We start from the raw sequence: 23,139 nt of genomic DNA, 5'->3' as shown, positions 1-23,139 counted from the left end.
GGACACATATGCGGTGCAGCAACATGAAAGGGAGATTAACCAGGAAGATAGCTTTCACATGCAGCAGATGCACAGGGGCAATCAACACCACAGATGCTCAGAAATCAGATTCCATCACATGCCAGGGGAAGAAACTAGAAGTAGTTGATAGCTTCTACTATCTAGGTGACCAAGTCTGTAGTGGGGAGTGGATGCTCAGAGAGTGTTGCCACTAGAATAAGAATAGCCTGGGCAAAGTTCAGAAAGCTTCTACCCCTACTGGTGACAAAGGGTCTCTCACTCAGAGTGAAAGGTAGATTGTATGATGCATGTGTGCGAACTGCCATACTTCATGGCTGCTGAAGACATGTGTAGGCTTGAAAGAAATGAAGCTACCATGATCCACTGGATGTGTAATGCCAGTGTGAACACATAACAGTGTGTAAGCTCCCTGAGAGATATGTTAGACATAAGAAGTATTGGATATGGCATGCAAGAGAGACGTTTGCATTGGTATGGTCATGTACTACAGATGGACAAGGAGAGCTGCGTGAAGAAGTGCCACTCCCAAACAGTGGAAGGAATCCGGGGTAGAGGTAGACCCAGGAAGATATGAGATGAGGTGGCGAAGTATGACGTTTGAACATTGGGCCTCACAGAGGCAGTGACAAAAGACCAAGACCTTTGGAGGTATGCTGTAACTGAGAAGACCCAGCAAATAAAATGAGTCCACAGCTGTAACCTACACCAGTGTCGCATAACCAGCCCACTCAAAAGTACTTTGGATCGTAGGGTGACATGCCATGCTTGAGGAGATCTATTGAGTCAAGTACATAAACATCAACAGCAATATCAAAATTAGATCAAATGGAAATTGTAGTTGTAAACCCCTTGCTGGTAGCATGTAAAAAGCACCATCCGGACGTGGACAATGCCAGTGCCGCTTTGACTGAATTCTGTACTGGTGGCATGTAAAAAGCATCATCCAATTGTGATCAACGCCAGCTCCTCTGGCTCCTGTGCCAGTGGTACATAAAAAGCACCCACTATGCTCTGACTTGTTGGCATAAGGAAGGGCATCCAGCTGTAGAAACACTGCAAGACAGTGTAAGAAAATGGTTAAGCCATAGATATGAAACAAAGAGTGGAGGAATGAAAATAGACATGAGATATGTAGGGATGTTGCATCTGTAGATCCATTATTTGGGCAGAATGGTATACATATAAGAGTCCAGTACCTTGTGAGTAAGTTCCAATAATATTTAAAGTTGGTCACTCCAAGTATAGAGTTTGTACACATTGTTATTAAATTGAGGGTTTTATTTAAAGTGACTTAAAAGTTGGTAATGTATTTGTAACATCAAATCAAAACCAGGAGGATAGGAACAAAGAAAAGAAAAAAGAAAAAAAAGTGGGGAGAGAGATAATAAAGAGATGAAGAGGGGAAAATATACTGGTTAGTGGTCAGTATATAAAAGATAAATTGATAGTAGGAATAGGGAGGTGGGGTGATAAAGGGAGAAAGATATGAGAGTGTAAAAAGATGATAGGGTAAAGTGTAAAGAGTGTCAGATAGAAGGAATGGGGGTTGATTGGTGATAGAGAGAGATAGGTATGGGAGTGTAAAGAGTAAAGGATTGTCAGGAAGGTAGTGATAGAGCCTAAGTGAGGGGCTGAGAGAGGGGGGTAAGAGTAGTAAATTGGTGGAATGAAGAATTTGAGAATATAGGTTAGGTTGGTTAGAGGACTGGTCTATGCTTAGTAGTAGAAGAATATATATATATAAACAGGTATACACATGCATATATTAATATAGATATTTATACATATCAACACCTACACATACAACACGTACTCATATGTATATGTAGACCCATACATACATGTAATTGTAAGTATTATCGCCCCTATACACGCAGGTATATATACCTTGCATACATATATACATACACACATTTATAAGGTTATTGGGATTACCTAAGGGGTACTGTGGAAATATGCTGTATGGTCATTTAGGCATTTGGATTTGTGGAAGAATTTGAATGTGTGAAAAAAGTGGTGGTTGCATGTGCTTAGTGCCTCATTATGTTTATTTAGCAGTGTTGGATAGTTGTGCTTTAATATGTGAAGTGCCTCCTTCAGGCAAAGCTAGCTGGTTGAGCGTTGACCTCTGTAGGGATGCCCTAAATCCAGTAGGGTATATTTGTATTTTTGAGATGATGTATATGGTTGGCGAGTGCTGTAGATTTACTATGTTTATCATATCTAAAAGAATGGAGGTGAGCGGCATATCGCTGCTTAAAATTTTGGGTTGATCCTATGTATATGGCTGTAGAGTTGTGTAATATATTAAGGACAGTGCATTTATAAATTACATTATATCTTCTGCAATGGGTTTGTAACAGGCAGATGATTCCAGGATGGCAGGTACAATTAAGTGAATTTTGGGGAATGTGTTCAGGAATGGAGGAGGTAATATTATCAGAGGAGAGGTTAGAGAAGGGGGTCGAAGATTCTAGATTATTAGTATTATTAACATTATCATTAATGTCATTGTTATTATTACTATTGTTGTTATTAATTGTACTATTTGTAAGAGTGGTAGAAATTGTGGTGGTGTTCTGGGCAGTGTCAGTAGGATGGGTTGGGTTGTGGTTGTGGTCTAATGTAAGGGCATCTGTGCTGGAGCTGTGTATATGTTGAGTGTTCTTATGACTAGAGTTGTAATTATGTGAGTTTTGATAGTAAAGTGCTTATTAGAGGCTGCTACAATAGATTCAAAATTGGGTGGGGCAGAATAAGATAGTTTCAGAGTGGATCTAATAAAGATAGAATGATATTTATGTTTCTGAAGGAAGTTAGAGTCTAGTATTTTAAAGAAGGATTCAGCTAAGTTCTTAAAGTTAAGTGAGAATGGGGGTATGTACCACAGAATGGCGCATCTGCCACTTATTTTAGAGTGTCTGGATGTAGTGCTATCAAAGTTTTTAGATAAAGAAGTGCTATCTATACTTTTGTAGAATGTATGTGGGCAGTGAAGCCTTTTGTTATTAGCTGTTTTAGTTGTTTTAGTTTTTGACCTAGTGTTAAATGTATGTATGTGGGATCTAGGTTGCCTTGGTGTAAGACCTTCCTGGGTTCCATCAATGAGTGTGTGTGGTTGGTCGTTATGATGGTTGGTGGGTGTTTGAGATGTGATTTGAAATATATATTGTTTGAGCTTGGTGTTATGGATGTATTCTATTTGTTGGAAAATGCCACTAGCAGCAAGTGCTTGTGTGTAATATGGTGCGTGATTATTGAAAATTTCCTCAGTGGAAGAGAGGTTAGATATGCAGATTGGAGAGGATGTTAAAGTACAATTCGCTTTCTGCTTACATCTTACCCAGAACGTGATATATAACTGTACAATAAAAACTACAACTAATGATTTTATATATATCAGTTGTTTGATTAATATGAAACGGCGTCTATACAACTACCTGTCATCCTTTAAACTTAAGTATAAAGCAATTTGTACGTTATTATCCAGTAAAATTTGGAAATTGAAGGAAATAGCAGATATGGGTGTGAGCTGTTCTCTATGGAAACATGAAATTTTTAAGCAAAAAGATAAGGGCAACCTGATTAATAATTGATTAGACCTTAGGGTATCATATGTACATAGTGTCACCTGTACCTTTAAATATTTTAGAAAGTAGCACTTTATTGATCTTGAAATTTAAAACCTATTAGAAACTTCTTTGCTCAAAATTAGTATATAGTGAGCATGTCCTACAACATTATTACTTTAGCTAATACAGGGTAACAGTCTTTAGAGATAAAAGCTGAATAAGTAAATAAACTATTTTTAGTTTTAAATACTTGAATTGTATACATTTTCTATAAATCTTCTCTATTGATGTTACTAAGTTGTGTATATACTTCATCATTATTTTTAGTGATTAAGCTATTTTATGTACTTTTCTATGGTGTTCTACCCTACCTAATGATTTTAAAGTGTTCTGCCCTCCTGATCTTAATATTTATATAGGCCTTTATATAAGTAGCCTTTCAAATTAAGTACCCCTAAGAAACTATAAATATTATGTATGGAGTAAGAATAATATCTTCTAAAGCTTATAATATATTTCTTAGTTTTAAAATTTAGTATGGAATTAGTATGCCCTATAACATCAATATTCCTTTAGATAATACCAGGTATCAGTCTTTATTGATCCTAGCTTAATAAATAAAGATTTAATTTTAGTTTAGTATACTTAAATTATTATACATTTTCTTTAAACCTTCTCTAATGATGTCAATAAGGTATATTTACTTTGTCATGTTGTTAGTGATTAAGATATCGGCAAGGTTGCATCCTGTCACCAGCAGCCTTCAACATGTACACTGAAAAGGTCATGAGGAATGCAGGCCTGGAGGATAGCAGCATTGGAGTTAGGATTGGAGGAAGAAATATTAATAACCTTCGCTATGCAGATGATATAACCCTGCTGGCGGAGAGTGGTAAGGATCTGGAGGATCTTGTCCTGCTGGTCAAGAAAGAGAGTGAGAAATTTAGGCTGTACCTCAATGTTAAGAAAACAAAGATCATGTCAACATCAGCCATGACAAACATCAGCATCATGATCGATAATGAAGAGAATGAAGTGGTTGATGATTTCATCTTCCTTGGCTCCAAAATAAATCAAGATTGTGACTGCACTCCAGAAATAAGACGGCGGATAGTACTAGGCAGAGAGGCAATGGTCAGCATGAGCAGGGTCTGGAAGAGTAGAGACATCAGACTCGCTACCAAATGCAGATTGGTGAATGCAATTGTCTTCCCAATAGCAACATATGGATGCGAGACATGGACACTAAAGAAAGCTGACCAGAAGAGAATTAATGCATTTAAGCTTTGGTGTTGGAGAAGACTTTTACGGATTCCATTGACAGCGAGGCTCACCAATGGAGAAGTTCTTAAGCAGATAAGGTCGGAAATGTTGCTAGAAGCTAGGATCACCAAGCATAGATTGGCATATTTCGGTCATATTATGCGGAGAAAATCCCTGGAGAAGGACATCATGCTCGGAATGGTCAGTGGCAAGAGAGGAAGAATCCAACCGAGAACCTGCTTGCTTGACACCATCAAGAGTGATACCGGAATGGACATAGCCAGTCTGAAAGAAGCGGCCCAGGATAGAACTGACTGGAGGACACTGATCCAACGAGTGACCGAGAGTCGACTTCAACTGAGTGGTTAGGAGAAAATGGTGTTCTGCCCTACCTGATTATTTTATTATCTATTATTTTAAAATAGCCTTTATTTATTTATAAAATGAATCTAATTTTGTACCTCTATAAATTCATACTGAGCATATACAAAACAATACTGGTATATTCACTACTTAAAATAAACTGCTTAGATTATAATTTAATTAATATATAGTTAGCATGCTCTCTTACCTCAGTACACCTTTATTAAATACCAGTATATACTAATTGATCAATCTTCATAGATACAATCTGATAAGTTCGTATTTAAGTATATAATAAGTATAAATATTAAGCTATTATGAGATAACTTCTTTTCCTCCCTCTAATGTGGTAAAAGTTTGGTATATACTCAAAAGTATTCAAAAAAATCTTTTCATCCTTTTGTTTTAATATTCTTCTGAATAACCCTAAATTTTAACTTTATACAATATGGAAATATTGTTTAAAATGTTTCAAATTTTTAACTATAGTACCACATAAGATTTCCCCTGTTTCATTTTAAATGGTCTAATAGCGGCCTGCCCCTTTAATTGGCTACTAAAATCTTGATTTCAGATTTCCTTTACCAAATCTTATGATACTGCTTCAAAATAATCTTGATAGTTTTTTATGACTATACCCACTATGATTTCTGTTGATTCCCTCATCCCACTTCCTAACAGGCACTACTCCTTGCTCTTTTGGCCTTAGATATACAAATATTTGATAACTAGTCTATAAATTAAAACTGACCCATAAAACAGTGACAAGCAAAATCTGTAACAAGTCTTTCTTCCTGATACCTAAGTAGCTTCTAAGCTGAAGTGAAGACAGCATGTTCTCTGTAAATCTCCTTACCTTCTTGGAGATTTAATGTAAAATTATACTAATGTGTCCATCTGATTTAATTTAATTAAATTCTATCTCTTTGTGCAGCTGAGGATTGCTCTGCATTTAAATTGATGTAATGATTGCATTGTTCAATTAAATGGAATTACGTGAAACGATTGTACTGCATTACTTCTGTATACCCTTGTTGCATATTTTTATTACATATATATATATATATATATATATATATATATACAATACAATGATATCAAACCAATGTAAGACATGCTATCTTGAAGATAGCTTGTTCACACTAGTATATATTAAAAGAAAGACGCTGTAAAGTACGATATGTCGCCAAAGATCAGGCTCATTTGTGGGTTCCGCACTTCACACTAATATCCAATGTATTATGATACAGGGCATCAAACTTGGGGTAGGCTACTGTGCAGAATACAAGCCAAATAACAACAAAAACAATGATAATAGTAATAATTAAAAAACCAGTATGGTATCCATCACTTTATTAGACATACATGTGTTTCCGAAAAATGCCAAAGTATTTATATGACATTTGTAGAAACATTAGGCAGCCACAGATGTCAAAACTCCTATACACTATTATTATTATTGGGAAAAGTGTATATACTTGGAGCTTTAAATCTGTTGTATTTATTGAGAGATACTGATGAGGTCAAATGTAAAATTGTATAATGTTTCTACAAATGTTAAATAGTTAATTCAGAATTTTGTTGAAATACTTATATATCCTATAAAGCATTGAATACCATACTGTTTTTTGATTATTATTATTATTTCCATATAAGACAGTGAGCTGGCTCAATCATTACTGCACTGGGCAAAGTGCTTAGCAGCATTTCTGGTTTTTACATCCTGAGTTCAAATTCCACCTGAAGGTGATTTTGACTTTCATCATTTTGGGTCGATAAAGTAAGTACCCCTCAAGTACTGGAGTCATTGTAATCAACAAAACCCCTGTGAAACAGTTGGTGATTCGCTGTGCTTGAGAAGATTCATCCAGCTAAGTAAAATCAGGACAATTAAGGCATGTCATTTATGTCTATGCTCCAGGCAAGCTTCTTCCCACATCCAAACAAAACCTCCCCCCTTCCACCCATATTCACCACTCACTGTATTCCCCTCCCCTCTATCTCCCACTCTCCCTTTGCACCTTTGCAAACCTACCTGCATAAAATGTGTCCCCATCAAATCTCTTCCCAACAACATATCCTCCTAACATTCCACTTCTGTCTGCTTGTGTCCACTTGCTACAGACCTTCCCCTCCACCTTTCACTCTTCTTTTGCATTCTCATAAACTTACCCATCCACTCACCCTATCCAATCACTTACACCTCCCTGTAACTTGAGTGCACTCCCCCCCCCATCACATAATCATCTCTCTCACCCTTTCTTTTTCCAGCTGAGGTAGCCATGCATCTCCTCTACTGCAAAGCAGTTATTTCTGTCCCTCTATTCATACTCTATCTTATCACTTAGCACAAAACCACTTCTTTTGATACTCTTCCTCCTCTCAGTTGAGGAGTCTTGCCTTGCAAGTTACTGACTTAGTGATGTTACTGCTGCCAGTGCCATGTAAAAACTGAAAGAATCCTACCATATGTATGCTTAGATGTATGTATGTGTGTATGTTACTGTCTCCTTGCCTTAACATTATGTGATGAATGACACTATCATGCATATAGTGCCTTTTATTTCCAATCGTCTTTGAAAACTTGTCTGGTCAATAGGGAAATATTACCTTACTGGAAATAGCGAGTTTGTCATTAGGAAAGGCACTTGGTTATAAGAAATCTGTCTTCATGTCCACAGTTCCATGTGAGCATGGAACATTTGGTATTAAAAGGATGATGATACATTAACACACACATACATACACACAATAATAATAAAAATGGACAATTACTGTTCAGTTAAACACATGTTTATCCATCAGTAAGATATGAGGTAGTATCAAAAAGTTCCCAAACTGGTTCTGCAGTGTGTCAGCAGTTGGCAGCATACAGTTGCATGTGCAATGAAAGCTGTGAAGTAGTGACCTTCTCAAAGTAGTGTGTCAAATGGTATCACTGTGTTTACATTACAAGTTGTGAAATTTGTGTTTTTGTGGTCATATGTATTCTGTAGTCTATAATTTTGTCACAGACATGAAGTTTCAACGAAGAGCCAACGTGAAATTTTGCATTAAACTTTTTGTGTTAAACTTGAGAAGTCTGCTACAGAGACATTGAGCAAGCTCTGGCAGGCTTCTTGTAACAAAGCAATGGATCATACACAATATTTTGAGTGGTACAGGCGCTGCAAAAGTGGAAGAACATTCCTGAAAGACACTGAGCAATCTGGAAGACTTGCATCAAGAATCACCCCCAGGAAAGTGGTGAAAATTCCTCAGCTTGTGCATGAGGGCTGTGTCGGAGGAATCAATGACATTGCTGATGTCGTTGGTCTGTGTATGGGTCCATGCAGGCCATCCTAACATCTGAATTGAACATGTGGTGTGTCTCTGCCAAGTTTGTCTCTCACCTACAGAGCAGAAAGAGTATCATGTTGAAGTTTGTCAAGATCTTCGTCAGCATGCCACTGATGACTCATCTTTTATGTCAAGGATCATCACCAGTTACAAGAGTTGAGCCTACAGGTTTGACCCTGAGACAAAGCAGCAGTCATCACAGTGGAAGAGCCCTTCATCTCCATGACTGAAGAAGGCACGACAGAGTCACAGCTCAATCAACAACATGCTCATCATTTTCTTCGTCATCTGTGATATTGTGCATTGAGGGTTCATCCTCCAGAGCCAGACTGTCAATTGTAACTTCTGTGATATTTTGAAACATTTGAGGAAGGGACATTTGGTGAAAGCAACCAGATTTATGGAGTGTGAAGAATTGGATTCTTCATAACAGTGTACCCTGTTACCAAGCTCCCCTCACTCGTGAGTTTCTCCCTCAAAATAACATGGTATGACTTCCACACCCACCATGTTCGCCAAATTTAGCACCTGCAGAATTCCATCTATTTCCCAAGATGAAAATGCAGCTCAATGGTCATGGTTCTAATACTTCTAATCACAGAAGGTCTTCAACTCACTTATGGAAAACAACTTTCAGGTTGGATTCCAAAAGAAGCAGGAACGCTGAGACAAGAGTATTGTCACACAAGGTGACTATTTCGAAGATGATGTTAAAACTTAGTAAGTAAATAAGTCATTTTTTATTAAACATAACTAGTCCGGGAACTTTTTGATACTACCTCGTATCTTTAATTGCCTTATGTATCATGCTACTGTCAACTAGGATAGATGGTCCCTGTGTTGGGTTCACATGATGGAGACTCTCTTTCTTCCATTCATTCTCCACATTTAATAATCTTTCATAATAACTTTTCTATGCCTCTTTCTTTTCAGGATTACTAAGAGCAAGCGTACCATTATCTGTTGGTACATCCTTCTCCCCCACAACATCTTGTTTCTCTCTAACACACGGTCTAGCAATCTGAAATACCTCAAATCTCTGATCTTCACACTGTAAAACATTGGCAAAACTCTCCCTTTCTGTTTCTGCCCAAGCCAAATATACCTGATGCCTTGCTTCTTTTTTACCTATCTGATATGTTTCTTTAGTACCCACACTCTTCCATTATTTCCAAGCCTGTCTCTTCTCTTTTATAACTCCATCAATCTCACTGTTTCACCACTTTGTCAACCTTGGTCTGAGAGAAAGAAACTTTACTCCAATCATAGGTTTGATCTGTCACATTTTGTTGATTGTCCCATAAGAACTCCCAATTGTCCTCTATGTTGCATGACTCCATCTCTACCTACTCACGAAAGGTTTCATTAAGAACATCTCTAAAGTCTTTGCCCATTTGAAGGATACTTGAGCTTCTATAACTTCCTTTTCCATTTTGGTTTGTGAGCAGTCTAGTTGAGGCTCACTTTCATCATAACCTCTTGCACCCACATGCCCCACTCAAGCATTTCATCAATCTCACCAGACATACCTTTCATTGTTCTCACATTGATTGTGGCAGCTCTGAGCTTGTGAATCTAGGAAGCCTGGGAGGGAAGTTGTGATGTTTTCAAAATCAGGATCTTGGCGGTTGCTTGCTTGAATATAGTGGGTCCTTCAGCCTAGAGTAAGCAGGTACAGGTACAGGTTGCAACATAGATTACAATTAAAATTTCCATCGGTTCTGTTTATCTTTTGTAGATATGCAACTATGGTGGAGGTTTCAGGTAAATTGGAAATCTTTGACATTATTATTATTAAGGCAACAATTAGTCTTTGGCAATACAGAAGTAGCTGTGTACATCATGATAATATACATTTCTAAATCATAACCAGCATCACATTGTACACACATATATATAGACATACACTTGTATGCATAAGTGCATACATGAAGCCTGCATTACTAGTAGCGACATGCTCGTGGGTCCACAATGTTTATAGGTATTACGTGTATCCATATATTATGCACTCGTGAAAACAGTTCACAGGTCAATAGAATAATTTTGACATAGTGACAAGTGCTACATATACATACATATTTATATGCATGTATGTATATAGATACATATAGATCCATATGTATGTGTTTGTGTGTAAATTTTTAATAGAAAATTGTAAGTTGGAGTTGATTGTTGCCTGAAAATGATGTGAATTATGAGAAATATTTTTAACATGTTAGTTTATCAGTCCATATTGTAAAATTCTTAGAATAATATATTTAAAAGGATAGATATAGGTAACTATTAAACATTTGTCCATAATGGACATATGTTTATGTGACATGCCCGTAAATTCAGATGAAACTGAAATATTTAATAAATCATTAAAATGAAAACGGTTGTGTTTGTAATTACAGGTTGAAGAATATAAACCATATAATTGATGCAAAAAGAAAACTAAATATAATAATAGGATGAAAATGAGACCAAATTACACTGTAACAAAATGTTAATTAATTTTGTTTTTCTTTGGTCAGTTAGTGTTATTTCTTATTTGCTTCTATCTATAAATCAAAGGGAATGAGTAGCATCACCTTCAAACTTTGCTATTGTGATCAAGTCATCAATGTTTTGAAACTGTCTCATTTCCATTATACTTCAGACTGATTCACTGCTGAGCTGCTGAAGCAGAAATATTGTTGTAACATATAATCTGCTTGATAGCACATATTTGCTTGTCATTTGCTTGATCTTTATCACTTGAGCATGTCTGTTATTGGTTGACAATCTGTGCATCTCTAATTGTGAGCTGGAGTAGTGGTGGAGCATTATAGCCCTGTGTTGAGAGGAATCTTTGGGGTTTGAATAAATGTAACAAAAGCAAAGTTTGAAAGGAATATAAGCCATTTTTTAATACTTTCTAGGGGTAAATATATAGGAAATAACAGTTGCTACCAAGGAAAAAAATCTTGTTTATAGATGTTATCAAATGTAACATGAAAACTGATAATACATGAAAACGAAATTCAAATGAGATAATGATGAATAATGTATTAGGTATTAATGTATATACATATCTATATTAACAAATGTATTTTTTCACTACATAAACAAACAAACTTTGCTTTTTATATTTATTGTTTACAATGGTCAGTGTAAAAACAAACTTTGTTTTTTTTACAGTGAAATAGTATGTAGATTGCTAGAAATAGGAGCCAATACACCACCAAGTCACCCCCATCTATTTTCAGAAAATAAGTGTACAGTTATGTGCGGAATCATCATCATCATTTAATATCCATTGGCCGTGCTGGCATGGGTTGGATGGTTTGACTGGGCTGGTATGCTGGAAGGCTGTACCAGACTCCAGTCAGATTTGGCATCGTTTTCTACAGCTGGATGCCCTTCCTAATGCCAACCACTCTGAGTGTGTAATGGGTGCTTTTACATGCCACTGGCATGACACTGGGGTGTGTTTATGAGCCTCAGGCACAGGTGCCAATTAGTGTGACACTTGTATTTGTTGCGACTGATTTTGTTTGGCTTGATGGGTCTTCTTCTCAAACACGACATAATGCCAAAGGTCTTGGTCATTGCCTCCGTGAGGCCCAACACTTGAAAGGAACTCAGCCACTTTGATACACAAAACCAGAAATACTATCAATTTTATTTAGTATTTTCAGCAGTCATAATAGTGAAATAGACTGTATGTGAATTGCTAGAAATAGTAGCCAGTACACCTCCTACTTGCCCCCTTTTCATTCTGTTTTCAGAAAATAAGTGCACAGTTATCTGCAGAATGGTTAGATTAATTCAAATGATGTAAAAATCCTAAAATGTTGCCAATTTTATTTAGTGTTTTCAGTGGTCAACCTAGAAACAAACAAACTTTGCTTTTTATAAGGACATGTAGACATCACAGTGAAATAATACGTGGATTGCCAATACACCACCAAGTTGACTCTCACCAATCCATTTTTAGAAAATAAGTGAACTGTTATGTGCAGAATGGTCAATAACAAGCAAAGCCTGAAATATTATCAATTTTATTGAGTATTTTCAGTGGTCAGTGTACAAACAAATAGGTTGCTGGACCGATAACCAACGTGAGATCTCACATCTCTATGATGGCATGGTAGGATGTTTGCAAACTAAATGCACTTTCTGAATCATTCTCCATCTCCAGAGGTCTGAAAGAAGGCTGCATCTTGGCTCTTACCTTGTTCTCCTTCAACCTGATAGTGATGTTCAATGAAATCTCACATAACTCTCTCAGTGTCAATATCCGCTATCACCTGCATAGCAGACTCTATAACCTTGCACGCCTAAGATCCAAAACTTGAACATCAAATAGCAGCATCAAGAAGTTCCAGTACACAAATGACAGTGCTACTCCTATCGCCTCTGTTGTTGACCTCCAGCACTGTTTGACTCTTGTCTTAGAAACCTACCATTGCTTTGGGATGGAAGTGAATGAGGATAAAATGAAAAGACTTGTGTAGTCTGTTCTTGGACAAGAAATACTAGAAGCTACTGTCAACATAGGGGACACCTCTGGAAGTCATCAGTTATTTCCAGTACCTCAGCAGCACTCTCTCACAATCTGCACCATACAAAAGGGACATCGACCACTGCATCAAATCCACCCATTTGGCTTTTAGAAGACACAGCAAGCATGTATTCAACAACCACAGGCTCCCTCTCTGAACAAAATTCATGGTGTTCCATGTCCTTGTCATCTTCACCTTGCTCCACACATGTGAGACATGGACTCTGTATTGAAAAGACTTGAAAAAGTTTGAGCATTTCCAACCAGCTAAGCTTTAACAGATCCTCAATATCAAATGGCAGGACTGACACATCATCTACAAAGTCCTCGATCATTCAGAAATGCCAAGCATTGAAGTTGCCATCTTCAAGTTGCATTGCCTCAAGTGGTCAAGACATATATCATCTGAACAGCCCCATCCTCTACAGTGAGTTTGGCAATGGCAAATGACATTGAAGACCCCCAAACTGCAGATTCAAAGAACAACTGAAGTCTTCCCTCCTTCAAGCTGCAATCACCCTTAATACCTGGAAACTGAAATTGTCAACTGTCCACCTTGGCGAAGAGCAATTCATTTCACTTTTGAGGCGAAAGACTGAAGAAGAAGCAAAAGAGGCAATGCAAGGCCTGACAACTCCAGCCAAGCCCACACCCACCCTGCCATGCAGTCAATGCCTGAGGTTGTTCCATTCCTGACTTGGCCTTCTGAGCCATGTCAAGTTTAAGCATTGTGGAGGCATCAGATGAACCAAATCTGGACAGAGTGCTGCCAACAACTATCTATACATTTTACCTTTTTTGTATTTTTACTGTGTATGTTTTCTACACATTTTTATCATGCAATTCTATCTAAATCACCACATTTTATGTTCATCTTTGTGTATTGTCTCCCTCATCCATCACCCAGCTTGCAAATGAAAGAAATTGTTGCTGTTGTTGTTAATGTAGCAAATTAGCAGAATCTTTGAAGCATTAGAAAAATGCTTTGTGGTGTTTGTTCCAACACTTTATGTACTGAGTTCTAATCTTGCAATGGTCAGGTGTACCTTTCACTCTTTTGGTGTTGATAAAACAAAATAAAATTATATAATATTGGTGATATTGACTAATTCCTGGAAAATTGTCTAACTGTCACCATTATTATTATTATCATTATTATTATTATCATTATTATTATTATCATTATATTATTATCATCATTATTATTGTGGCAGTAAGCTAGCAGAATTGTAAGCACACCAGGCAAAATTCCTAACAACATTTCGTCCATTTGTATGTTTTGAGTTCAAATTTTGCTGAGGTCAACTTTACCTTTCAACCTTTCGAGGCTGATAAAATAAGTGCCAGTTGAACCCTGGGATCGATGTAATCACCATGCCCCACCCTCAAAATTGCTGACTTTGAGCCAGAATTTGAAATCATTATTATTATTGATAAAGTGGGGAACTGACAGGACCATTAGCATGCTAAACAAAATGTTTGCGACATTTCATTTGTCTTTATATTCTGAATTCAAATGGCACGAGGTTGTCTTTCATCTTTACAGATGACTAGGGTCATTGTAATTGGCTAACCCCACCTCCCTCAAAATTTCACTCCTTGAGCCCATAATAGGGTTATTGTTATTCAAGATGGCAAGCTGGCAGAATCATTGGCACACCAGGCAAAATGTTTAGCAGTATTTCACCCATTCCTACTTTCTGAGTTAATTCCTCAGAGGTTGACTTTGCCTTTAATCCTTTTGGGGTTGATAAATTAAGTACAAGTGAAATACTGGGGTTGATGTAATTATTTAGTCCCCTCCCACCAAATTTCAGGCCTTGTGCCTTTAGTTTTAGATTATTATCATTATTGTTATTATTATTATTATGGTATCAATCTGACAGACAAGATGTGTCAAACAAGATGTGTTGCAATATTTGCATTCATTTCCTAGTGAGATTAAATTCACCCTTAGTCCTTCCAATGTTGATAAAATAAAGAAATAAAGTCAGGTGGTTGATGTTATCAGCTAACACACTTCACCTCGAAATTGCTGGCTTTTTGCAAAAATCAAAAGTAATTATTGGTTTCATATTTTGGCACAAGGCCTGCAATTTTAGGAGTTGGAGTAAGTTGATTATGTTGACTCCAGTGTCCTACTTGGTACTTATTTTATTGACCCTGGAAGGATGAAATGCAAAGTTCATCTCAGCAAAATTTGACCTCAGAATATAAAGTTGTTTGAAATGCCACTAAGCATTTTTCCTGATATGCTAATGGTTCTGCCTGCTCACTGCCCTAAAATCCAAAGTAATTAATGTGGTAAATATGCAGCATCAGCAGAGGATGGGACAAAATACAATGCATTATTTAGTTAGGCCTGTTTACATTCTGAGTTCAAATTCTATTGAAATTGATTTTTTGACTTTCATTTCTTCAAGGCTAGTAAAAGAGAGAACCCATCTTGGGTCATTGATACTGACATAGCCCCTCCTCTCAAAATTGTACCTGATTTATTACAAACGTGACCAACGTTCAAATCTTTATTATTAGAAACATATTTTTAAAATTTTGAAAAATTGCTCATTTTCTTCAAAATATACTTCTGGTTTGTTTTTTCTTTACTTTTTTGTTCTTTTATTAAGTGCACTAATTTGATTTTGTTTGTTTTTCTTTTAACTCTTTATGTTCTGAAATTCATAGATTCTCCAGAAAGAGATGACTTAACACTAAATGTTTCTAGAGGAAAAGTATGCGTTGATACTCCAATCAAATTCCGCTGCAGTTGGAAAGGTGGTGATCCACCAGCAAGTGTAACCCTGAAATATGAAAAATACTCAAATACTAGTAAAGAAGAAGTTGAAATTAATGTAAAATCTTCCAAATTTCATCAAACAGTCAAGTGTCTGGGCATTCATATTGCTGCAAATGTGTCTCGTGAAAAGAATTTAACTATTTATTGTGAGTATAAATGGAGTATCTTTTGAAAATTTTTATCTTCTGTTTTTATCATTTTCTTTTTTTAATTCAAATATGAAAAAAATTTTTAACTGTAAGATTCTAGTCTTTTGTATATGTTGGTTGGTTTGGCTGTAGGTTTTTGAGTGAAGGAAAAAAATATATAATATCCTGTGATTCCAAACCAGGTGAGCGTTGTTTTATTCTTCTGGAACTATGTATCTAATTGCATTGTTGGAATTTGTGTAGTTTTATCATGCAAGTTGAATATACAGGAGAAATAAACTTATGGTCAAATGCCATTATAAATAGTGCCCCAGCATGACCAGAACTTTGAAGTTGAAACAGTTTAAAGATTTAAAGACTTATGGCTAAATATCTGGGAGCTCTTTAAATTTTATTTAGGAAAAGAGATCAGTAATTAGAGGGATATCAAATTACTAGACTAGTTCATTAAAGTCAGAAAAAGAGTTATGGCTCTGTTGATAATTGACAGTTAAACTAGATGAGATGCAGTTCAGTTTTGTTCTGGAAAAAAGAAGTACTGATATCATATTCCTGGTCAGTCAACAAGTGAAGAACCTGTTGACCTAGAGAAAGCCTTTGACAGAGGTTACTCATTTGGGGATCTAGTAATTATTGATGAAGCTAGGAGTATAAGAATGGCTTATGTGAGCCATACAATCCATATACAGGTGTATTGTCAGCAATATGAGAAATAGCAATGAGTACAGTGATGACTTTAGTGTGTAGGTAGGATACCATCAGTGCTTAGTCTCTTTCTATTTATCAAAGACCTCCAGGGGAGTTTAAGATTAGGTGTCTACAGGAATTCTTATTTGCTCATGTTCTCTTTTTTATGGCTGAAGCTGGAGTAAGACTGGGAAAACATTACAGGTGTGAAAGCAAAGCATGGAATCAAAGGGCCTCATTACCTTGGTAAACATTCAAAACTTAGTAAATCAGAAAACATACAAGACCCTTCGTCCATCTGGATAATTACCTTGTTTCATATGTAAAAAGAGGAATGGGTGGAAAGTTGATATAGTGTATCCAGTGCAAACTGTGTATGTGCAAAAGATACAATGGAATTATGGGTAGGTTGACAAAGTGGACATTGTATGTAGCAGGTGTGCTGGAGCAATAAACATTAAGTGAACATAAGAAATGATGCCTTCAAAAGCCCAGGAAGATTTCTAGATGTAATAGAGAGCTTTTGTTATCTAGGTGATCAAAACAGTATTGGTGGAAGTTGTTCTCAAAGTGTAGTAGCCAATGTAAAATCTGAGTAGAGAAAGTCCATGGATTTATTACTTCTGTCATAAACATAAAGTTTTTCTCTCAGTGTGAAAAGCTGACCTTATGATGCTTTTTTCAACTTGAAATGCTCCATGATCGTGAGACATGAGCCTTGAATGTGGAGTACCTGAAAAGACTAAAAAGAAATAAAGCATACATGCTCCACTGGATATGTAATGTTTGTGTGCAAAACTGATGGAATACAAATGTGTTGAGGGAACAACTGGCCAAGAATTAAATGTAGTATACCTTAGTTTGGGTATGTGATATGTATGGATGAAGACAGTTGTATATAAAACTAATGATCACTCACAGTAGATGAAACCTGTGTGAGAGAAAGACATGGGATGAGGTAGTTAAGGCTGATTTCAGGATGCTGGCACTCATGGAAGAGATGACAAATCAAGTTGATTAGTGATATGCAGTACTCAACATGATTTACCTTCCTATGATTGCACATCATGGCTAAGGCTCTCAAAGCGTAATATATATATATGTACACTATGCACCTGAGTCTCCCCCATCTATCCAGACAACTGAGTTCCCCCTCTAAGTCACTTCCATTCTTCTCATTCTAACAATTGACAATCCCTACCTCACCCTTGTTAATATCCATCTTAAACTCTCATCTTCATTTGTAACTTCTGGATCACTGCCACTCCCTATTGATACTCATTCCTCATTTTTGTCATCCATGACTACATTCCTTTCCTTGTTGGTTTCCAATTTTCACATTCACTTCACTCACAACCTCAACTCCACTTCTATCATCCTGTCCTCACATCTCACTCGCAATCTCTAATTCTATATCCATCATCCTATCCCCTCAGTCTCCTCCACTTGCGACCTGAGTTCTATCCCTCATCACTCTATCACACATCCATCTATCATTTCCCAATATACTACATTTTTCTGCTCTCGTAAGAAACTGATATAGAACCTGCTTCTATATACCATACCATTGCCATCTCTGTACTGCTGATCACCACTCTTCTCCTCTATACTATTCTCAATCAGCCTTCATTCCTCATTCTCAATTGCACCCCACTCATACTGGTTCCCTCCACCCTTGTTCACCCTTCTCTACATTTATCTTCTATATACTACTGACCTCATTCACCTCATCTTTATATCCACCTCACTCTCCTTTCACACTCTTACAGCCTTATCTGCAAACCTTCATTATTCTCCTGTATCCTTCTCTCTTCCATTTATCTCTTGGACATGTTACCATGCATGTATGTTCTGTTACCTTGTCATCACCATATTTACCTCTTGAGTCCCATTCCAGTCCTTCTCACCCATTGATGCAAAATAAATAATTGCCACACATCTTTCTGCCACCCTCCACAGTGATACTTTAACATCTCAACTCCTTGCTTAAAGCATCCACCCTATCTCTTATCTTCCCCATTAGTTGAATAGCTCTTCAGTCTTGCAAGTTACAAAGGAACTTCATTAGATTTGATGCTATGAAAATAGCACCCAGTCAACTCTGTAAAGTGGTTGGCATTAGGAAAGGTATACAGAAAGCATGCTAAAACTGACTTTTAAGCAAGATGTGGATCTCTGGCCTGCAGGACCTTGTTAAAATGTATTGTCCATGCTAGCATGGAAAGCAGACACAAGATGATAGTGGCAGTGGCAGCAATGATGATTATCATCATCTCTATGATGATAGTGCATGTCTATTTTGAGGAAGATATATACATATTAAGAACCCATATGTCAGAAAAAAATAAGCCCATTTACATTTGTTAATAGAGCAGGTATAATAGTCAAAATGTACAGTATTATAGATCCATTACAGCTAATCTTACCACTTGGTTTTACTCTGGGAATTAAAATGGATATTAGATAACAGCACAGTTAAGAAATACTCTGTGCTCTTGAGATCTGGTAGGTATGGAAAAAATATCTGTTTTGAGGAAAGTAAAAAAGAAATTAATAATGTAATGCAATTTATGAAGTTTTGCAAAATGTAGGTAAAACATTATGAAAAGCCTGCACCAACAAATTTTCATAAATTCCTTTTTTAAAAACACCTATATTGTGGTATTTTAGTTTGACATTAAACTTCCCTTATTTTATTACAATTCTATCATTATCAGCAGTTCCAATTTACAAAAATGTAATATTTCATCATACACATTTTTATTTCATTTTATTTAATGATAGTAGTTGTGGAACTTATGTAGACTTATATTCAATGTTGCCTTTTATTCTGCATCCTTTTCCTGAAACTTTGTGTCTTGCTAATTAAATTTTGCCAACATCTTCAAAACTTAAATGGTAGTCTGATGAAATTCTTGGATACAAGTATTTTTTATATAGATGTGTATTTTCTAATATATTGGTTAGGATTTGAAAATTTGTATTGGACATTTCTTTCAGTGTAAAAGATTGCAATACTAACAGAATTCATTTAAAATTTTCTCATTTTTATGCATCACTTTATATTCAATGCAACTTGGAATATTAATTGCCAATGTAACAGCAAAAAATAAAATATCTTTATGCAAGTATTACGTAAATAATCTGATTTCCTTTTATACAGATCCACCTGATATGGTAGAAATCAAGGCTGATGAACCCTTTCTTGAAGGTGACAAAGGCATTTTGCATTGTAAGGCAAGAAATGGATATCCAGAAAAGTACAGCTACAGGTGGGATCCAAGTAAGAAGACCTCACAAAATTTAACATTTCCTCAACTCAATCGAACACACAATAATGAGGTTTACACTTGTTATGTTTCTAACAAGTGCAGTAAAAGAGAATTACATAAAACACATTGGATCAATGTAGAATGTAAGTTGAAAGCTTAAAATTCTATTACAAACCTGTAAAATAATTATTTACATTCATTACAGAAAAGTACTACGATCTATTCATCTTTGTTAATTTTGTTTTTTACCCCAAAATCTTCACATAGTTGATTTTCTTTGTTTTTCTAAAATAATTGTTTAATAAAAATACAAATTGTAGGTTGTAAAATTAATTTCAACCTATCAACATTTAAACAGCTATACATTATTTACATTTGACGGATATTTGTCCTCATCTTGCATGTCTTGTTAACACAATGTTTTGGCTGATATACTCTCATTTTGCCTGGAATTGAACTTGGAATCTTGGGTTAGTAGCCTGCGCACACTCTTAACCACTATGCCATAAGCCCGTGGGCAGTTATGGAGTGAATTTTTGGGCTTATAAATCTAATATTTTCCTACCCTTCCTTAATACCATTTTGCATATGCTACTTATTGGATTAAGAACAGAACAAAGAGATAAGCCCTGCTTTCCCAGGAATTACTGGGTACATCAGCTAATATATATATAGATAGATAAAACATAATAGCTTCCCCTGAACCATTTAGTTTCAGTTTGGTTGACAAACAAATGAATTAACTCTCTCTTTTATACATATAGATACATATAAATAAATTTTGCATTTTAAATGCCTTTGGTGAAAATTTTCAGGGTGCATAAAAGGACAATATGTGAACTACATAGCGATTTACTGGAATATTCAAATATACACAGAAAATATATCTATGTTTACTATGTATATGTGTGTGTGCACGCATGCATTAAAAATATTCATTTATTTTAAAATTCAATATTACTAATAATAATAATCATGAATAATGATTTATACTTTGTAAGAGGAACATTATTTACTGAATAAAATGAAATAAAATTTAAGTGAAAGAGAAATAAAGTTTATGTTCATGTTTGTATATGTGTGTGTGCATGTCTATGCTCATATTTATATATACGCACGCACACACACACACACAGACGCACATACACAGATACAGATATACATACACACAATAATTATGGATGCCAATGGTTTATAAGTCAACTTACATGTGTATATATGTTACTTTCTAAGTTTTTTATCAATGTACATAAATACATAAGAGCAGCAATAAAAGTTCATTCACACATTATTTGATATTTATATTGAAGTTTAATAATAATGATAATAATCAACTAAATTATAGAAGAGTAAAAGCACCTGATTAAAATATATAATATAATAAAATAAAATAAATAAAGTAGCAGAAATAATGAATATAGAATAAATAGGATAAGAATAAAAAATAGAAATAAAGGGGAAGTAAAATTTGTTTATGCGTGAATGCATGTCCGTGTATATGCATACATGGATTATATTATGTGTATGTGGATATCTATATATGGATAACATTGTTGGTATTTATAAAATATAATAAATAAAATAAAATAAGGTAAATAAGTAAGCAGAAATAAGGAATAAAGAATAAATAAAAATCAAATATGCCCCCTCGTATCATATATCTTATCGTATTTTTTATTATTTATTTTATTTTCATTCTCTCTCTGGCTTTCATTCATTTATAATTATTTTCCCCCTCAAATATAGTATTCAAACTAGTTGCTTCGATTTTCTGCTTGAACGGAAACGTGTGGATGTATGCTATATCCAGGAAGTAAGGTGGAGAGGAGGTTCCGCTAGGCTCCTCACAGGCAAGGAACACAGGTACAAGATTTTCTGGGCAGGGTACACTGACGGGGTCGGGGGCGTGGGTATACTTCTTGCGGAGAAATGGGTAGGTAAGGTAATCGAGGTAGTCAGAGTAAGTGACAGAGTAATTAAAATTAGATTAGTCCTACACCATAGGACAGCTACCATCATCTCGGCATACGCCCCTCAACCAGGGCTACCGGGAGGACAAAAGACCAATTCTATGACACCCTATTGCGGACTACCTCGTTGACAAATGACAGTGACCTTCTCTTCGTGGCAGGTGATTTCAATGGACATGTTGGACGACATGTCGGGGGCTTCCATGGCGTCCATGGAGGCTACGGTTTTGGCTCTCGTAATGAGGAGGGAACCAGGCTGCTGGAGTTCTGCGATGCAAATGACCTTATGGTCTGCAATACCAACTTCAGGAAACCCACCTCTCACCTAGTCACCTACCGTTCTGGCAGACACACCAGCCAGATTGACTACATTCTTGCCAGAAAAAGGGAAAGAGGGCTGATTGTAAATGCCAAAACCTTTCCAGGCGAAGAATGTACTCCTCAACATAGATTAGTAGTTAGCAACCTCAGGATCAGAGCTAAATGGTTGCCCAGAAGAAGACCAGCTTGGAGGAGAAGGGTCTGGACGCTTAAAGATCCTGCAAATGGACAGAGATTTAGAGACATACTACTCGAAGCCTTTGACGAAATGAGAAGGGGATATAGCTTCACTTAATGTGGAAGACAACTGGAGATTCCTACGAGACAATCTGCTGACACCACTGAACAGATCTGTGGATGGAGCAAAGTACCATCTCGACCCAGAGTAACATGGTGGTGGAACACCGTGGTTGATAGGGCTATTAGACAAAAGAGACAGGCTTGGAAGGACGGAAGAACGGTGGTAGCAGGGAATTGTATCAGACAGCTAAAAGGGAAGCTAGGAGACAGTTTATTTAGCCAGAGGGGAAGCGGATAAGAAAAAATTTGCCAATGTTCTGAGCCGTGAGGATGAAAGACTTGAGGTATTTCGTGTTGCAAGACAGTGTGTGAGAGAGAATCGTGATGTGGTAGGAGAGAAGTGTGTTGTATGGATGGATTGTTCACTTGCGCTAAATGAGGATGCAAAGAGAGAGGTTTGGAGATGCCACTATGAAAGGCTGCTGAATAAAGAAATGAATGGGATAAAGAGAGTCTGCCGAATGTTGACCCAACAGAGGGACCAGCTATCCGAGTTGATAGTTCCGTGGTAGCTAAGGCAATTAGAAGCATGAAGACAGGAAAAGCCCCAGGCCCAT

The 23,139-nt window shown here is 36.4% G+C and overlaps 1 protein-coding gene across 1 annotated transcript; it reads left to right on the top strand.

The window, feature by feature from the left end:
* The first annotated feature begins 8,351 nt into the window (after positions 1–8,351).
* Positions 8,352–20,181, top strand: LOC115231005. Its single transcript, XM_029801098.1, has 3 exons — positions 8,352–8,532; positions 15,772–16,029; positions 19,883–20,181. Exons 1-3 carry the CDS (start codon positions 8,352–8,354, stop codon positions 20,149–20,151), a joined length of 708 nt encoding a protein of 235 aa, XP_029656958.1. The 3' UTR covers positions 20,152–20,181.
* The last annotated feature ends 2,958 nt before the right edge of the window (positions 20,182–23,139 follow it).

Source organism: Octopus sinensis, unplaced genomic scaffold (assembly GCF_006345805.1).
Source record: "Octopus sinensis unplaced genomic scaffold, ASM634580v1 Contig17108, whole genome shotgun sequence".
NCBI lineage: Eukaryota > Metazoa > Mollusca > Cephalopoda > Octopoda > Octopodidae > Octopus > Octopus sinensis.
Note: the sequence above shows the minus strand (reverse complement) of the source record. Positions and strands in the feature narration are given on the sequence as shown.

Bases quoted from the DNA above. Each gene is read 5' to 3' on its own strand.
- LOC115231005 (XM_029801098.1), top strand. From the start codon at position 8,352: ATGGATCATACACAATATTTTGAGTGGTACAGGCGCTGCAAAAGTGGA. The intron at 8,533-15,771 runs GTCTGTGTATGG...TGAAATTCATAG, and splicing joins TGACATTGCTGATGTCGTTG to ATTCTCCAGAAAGAGATGAC. The intron at 16,030-19,882 runs GTGAGTATAAAT...CCTTTTATACAG, and splicing joins AAAGAATTTAACTATTTATT to ATCCACCTGATATGGTAGAA.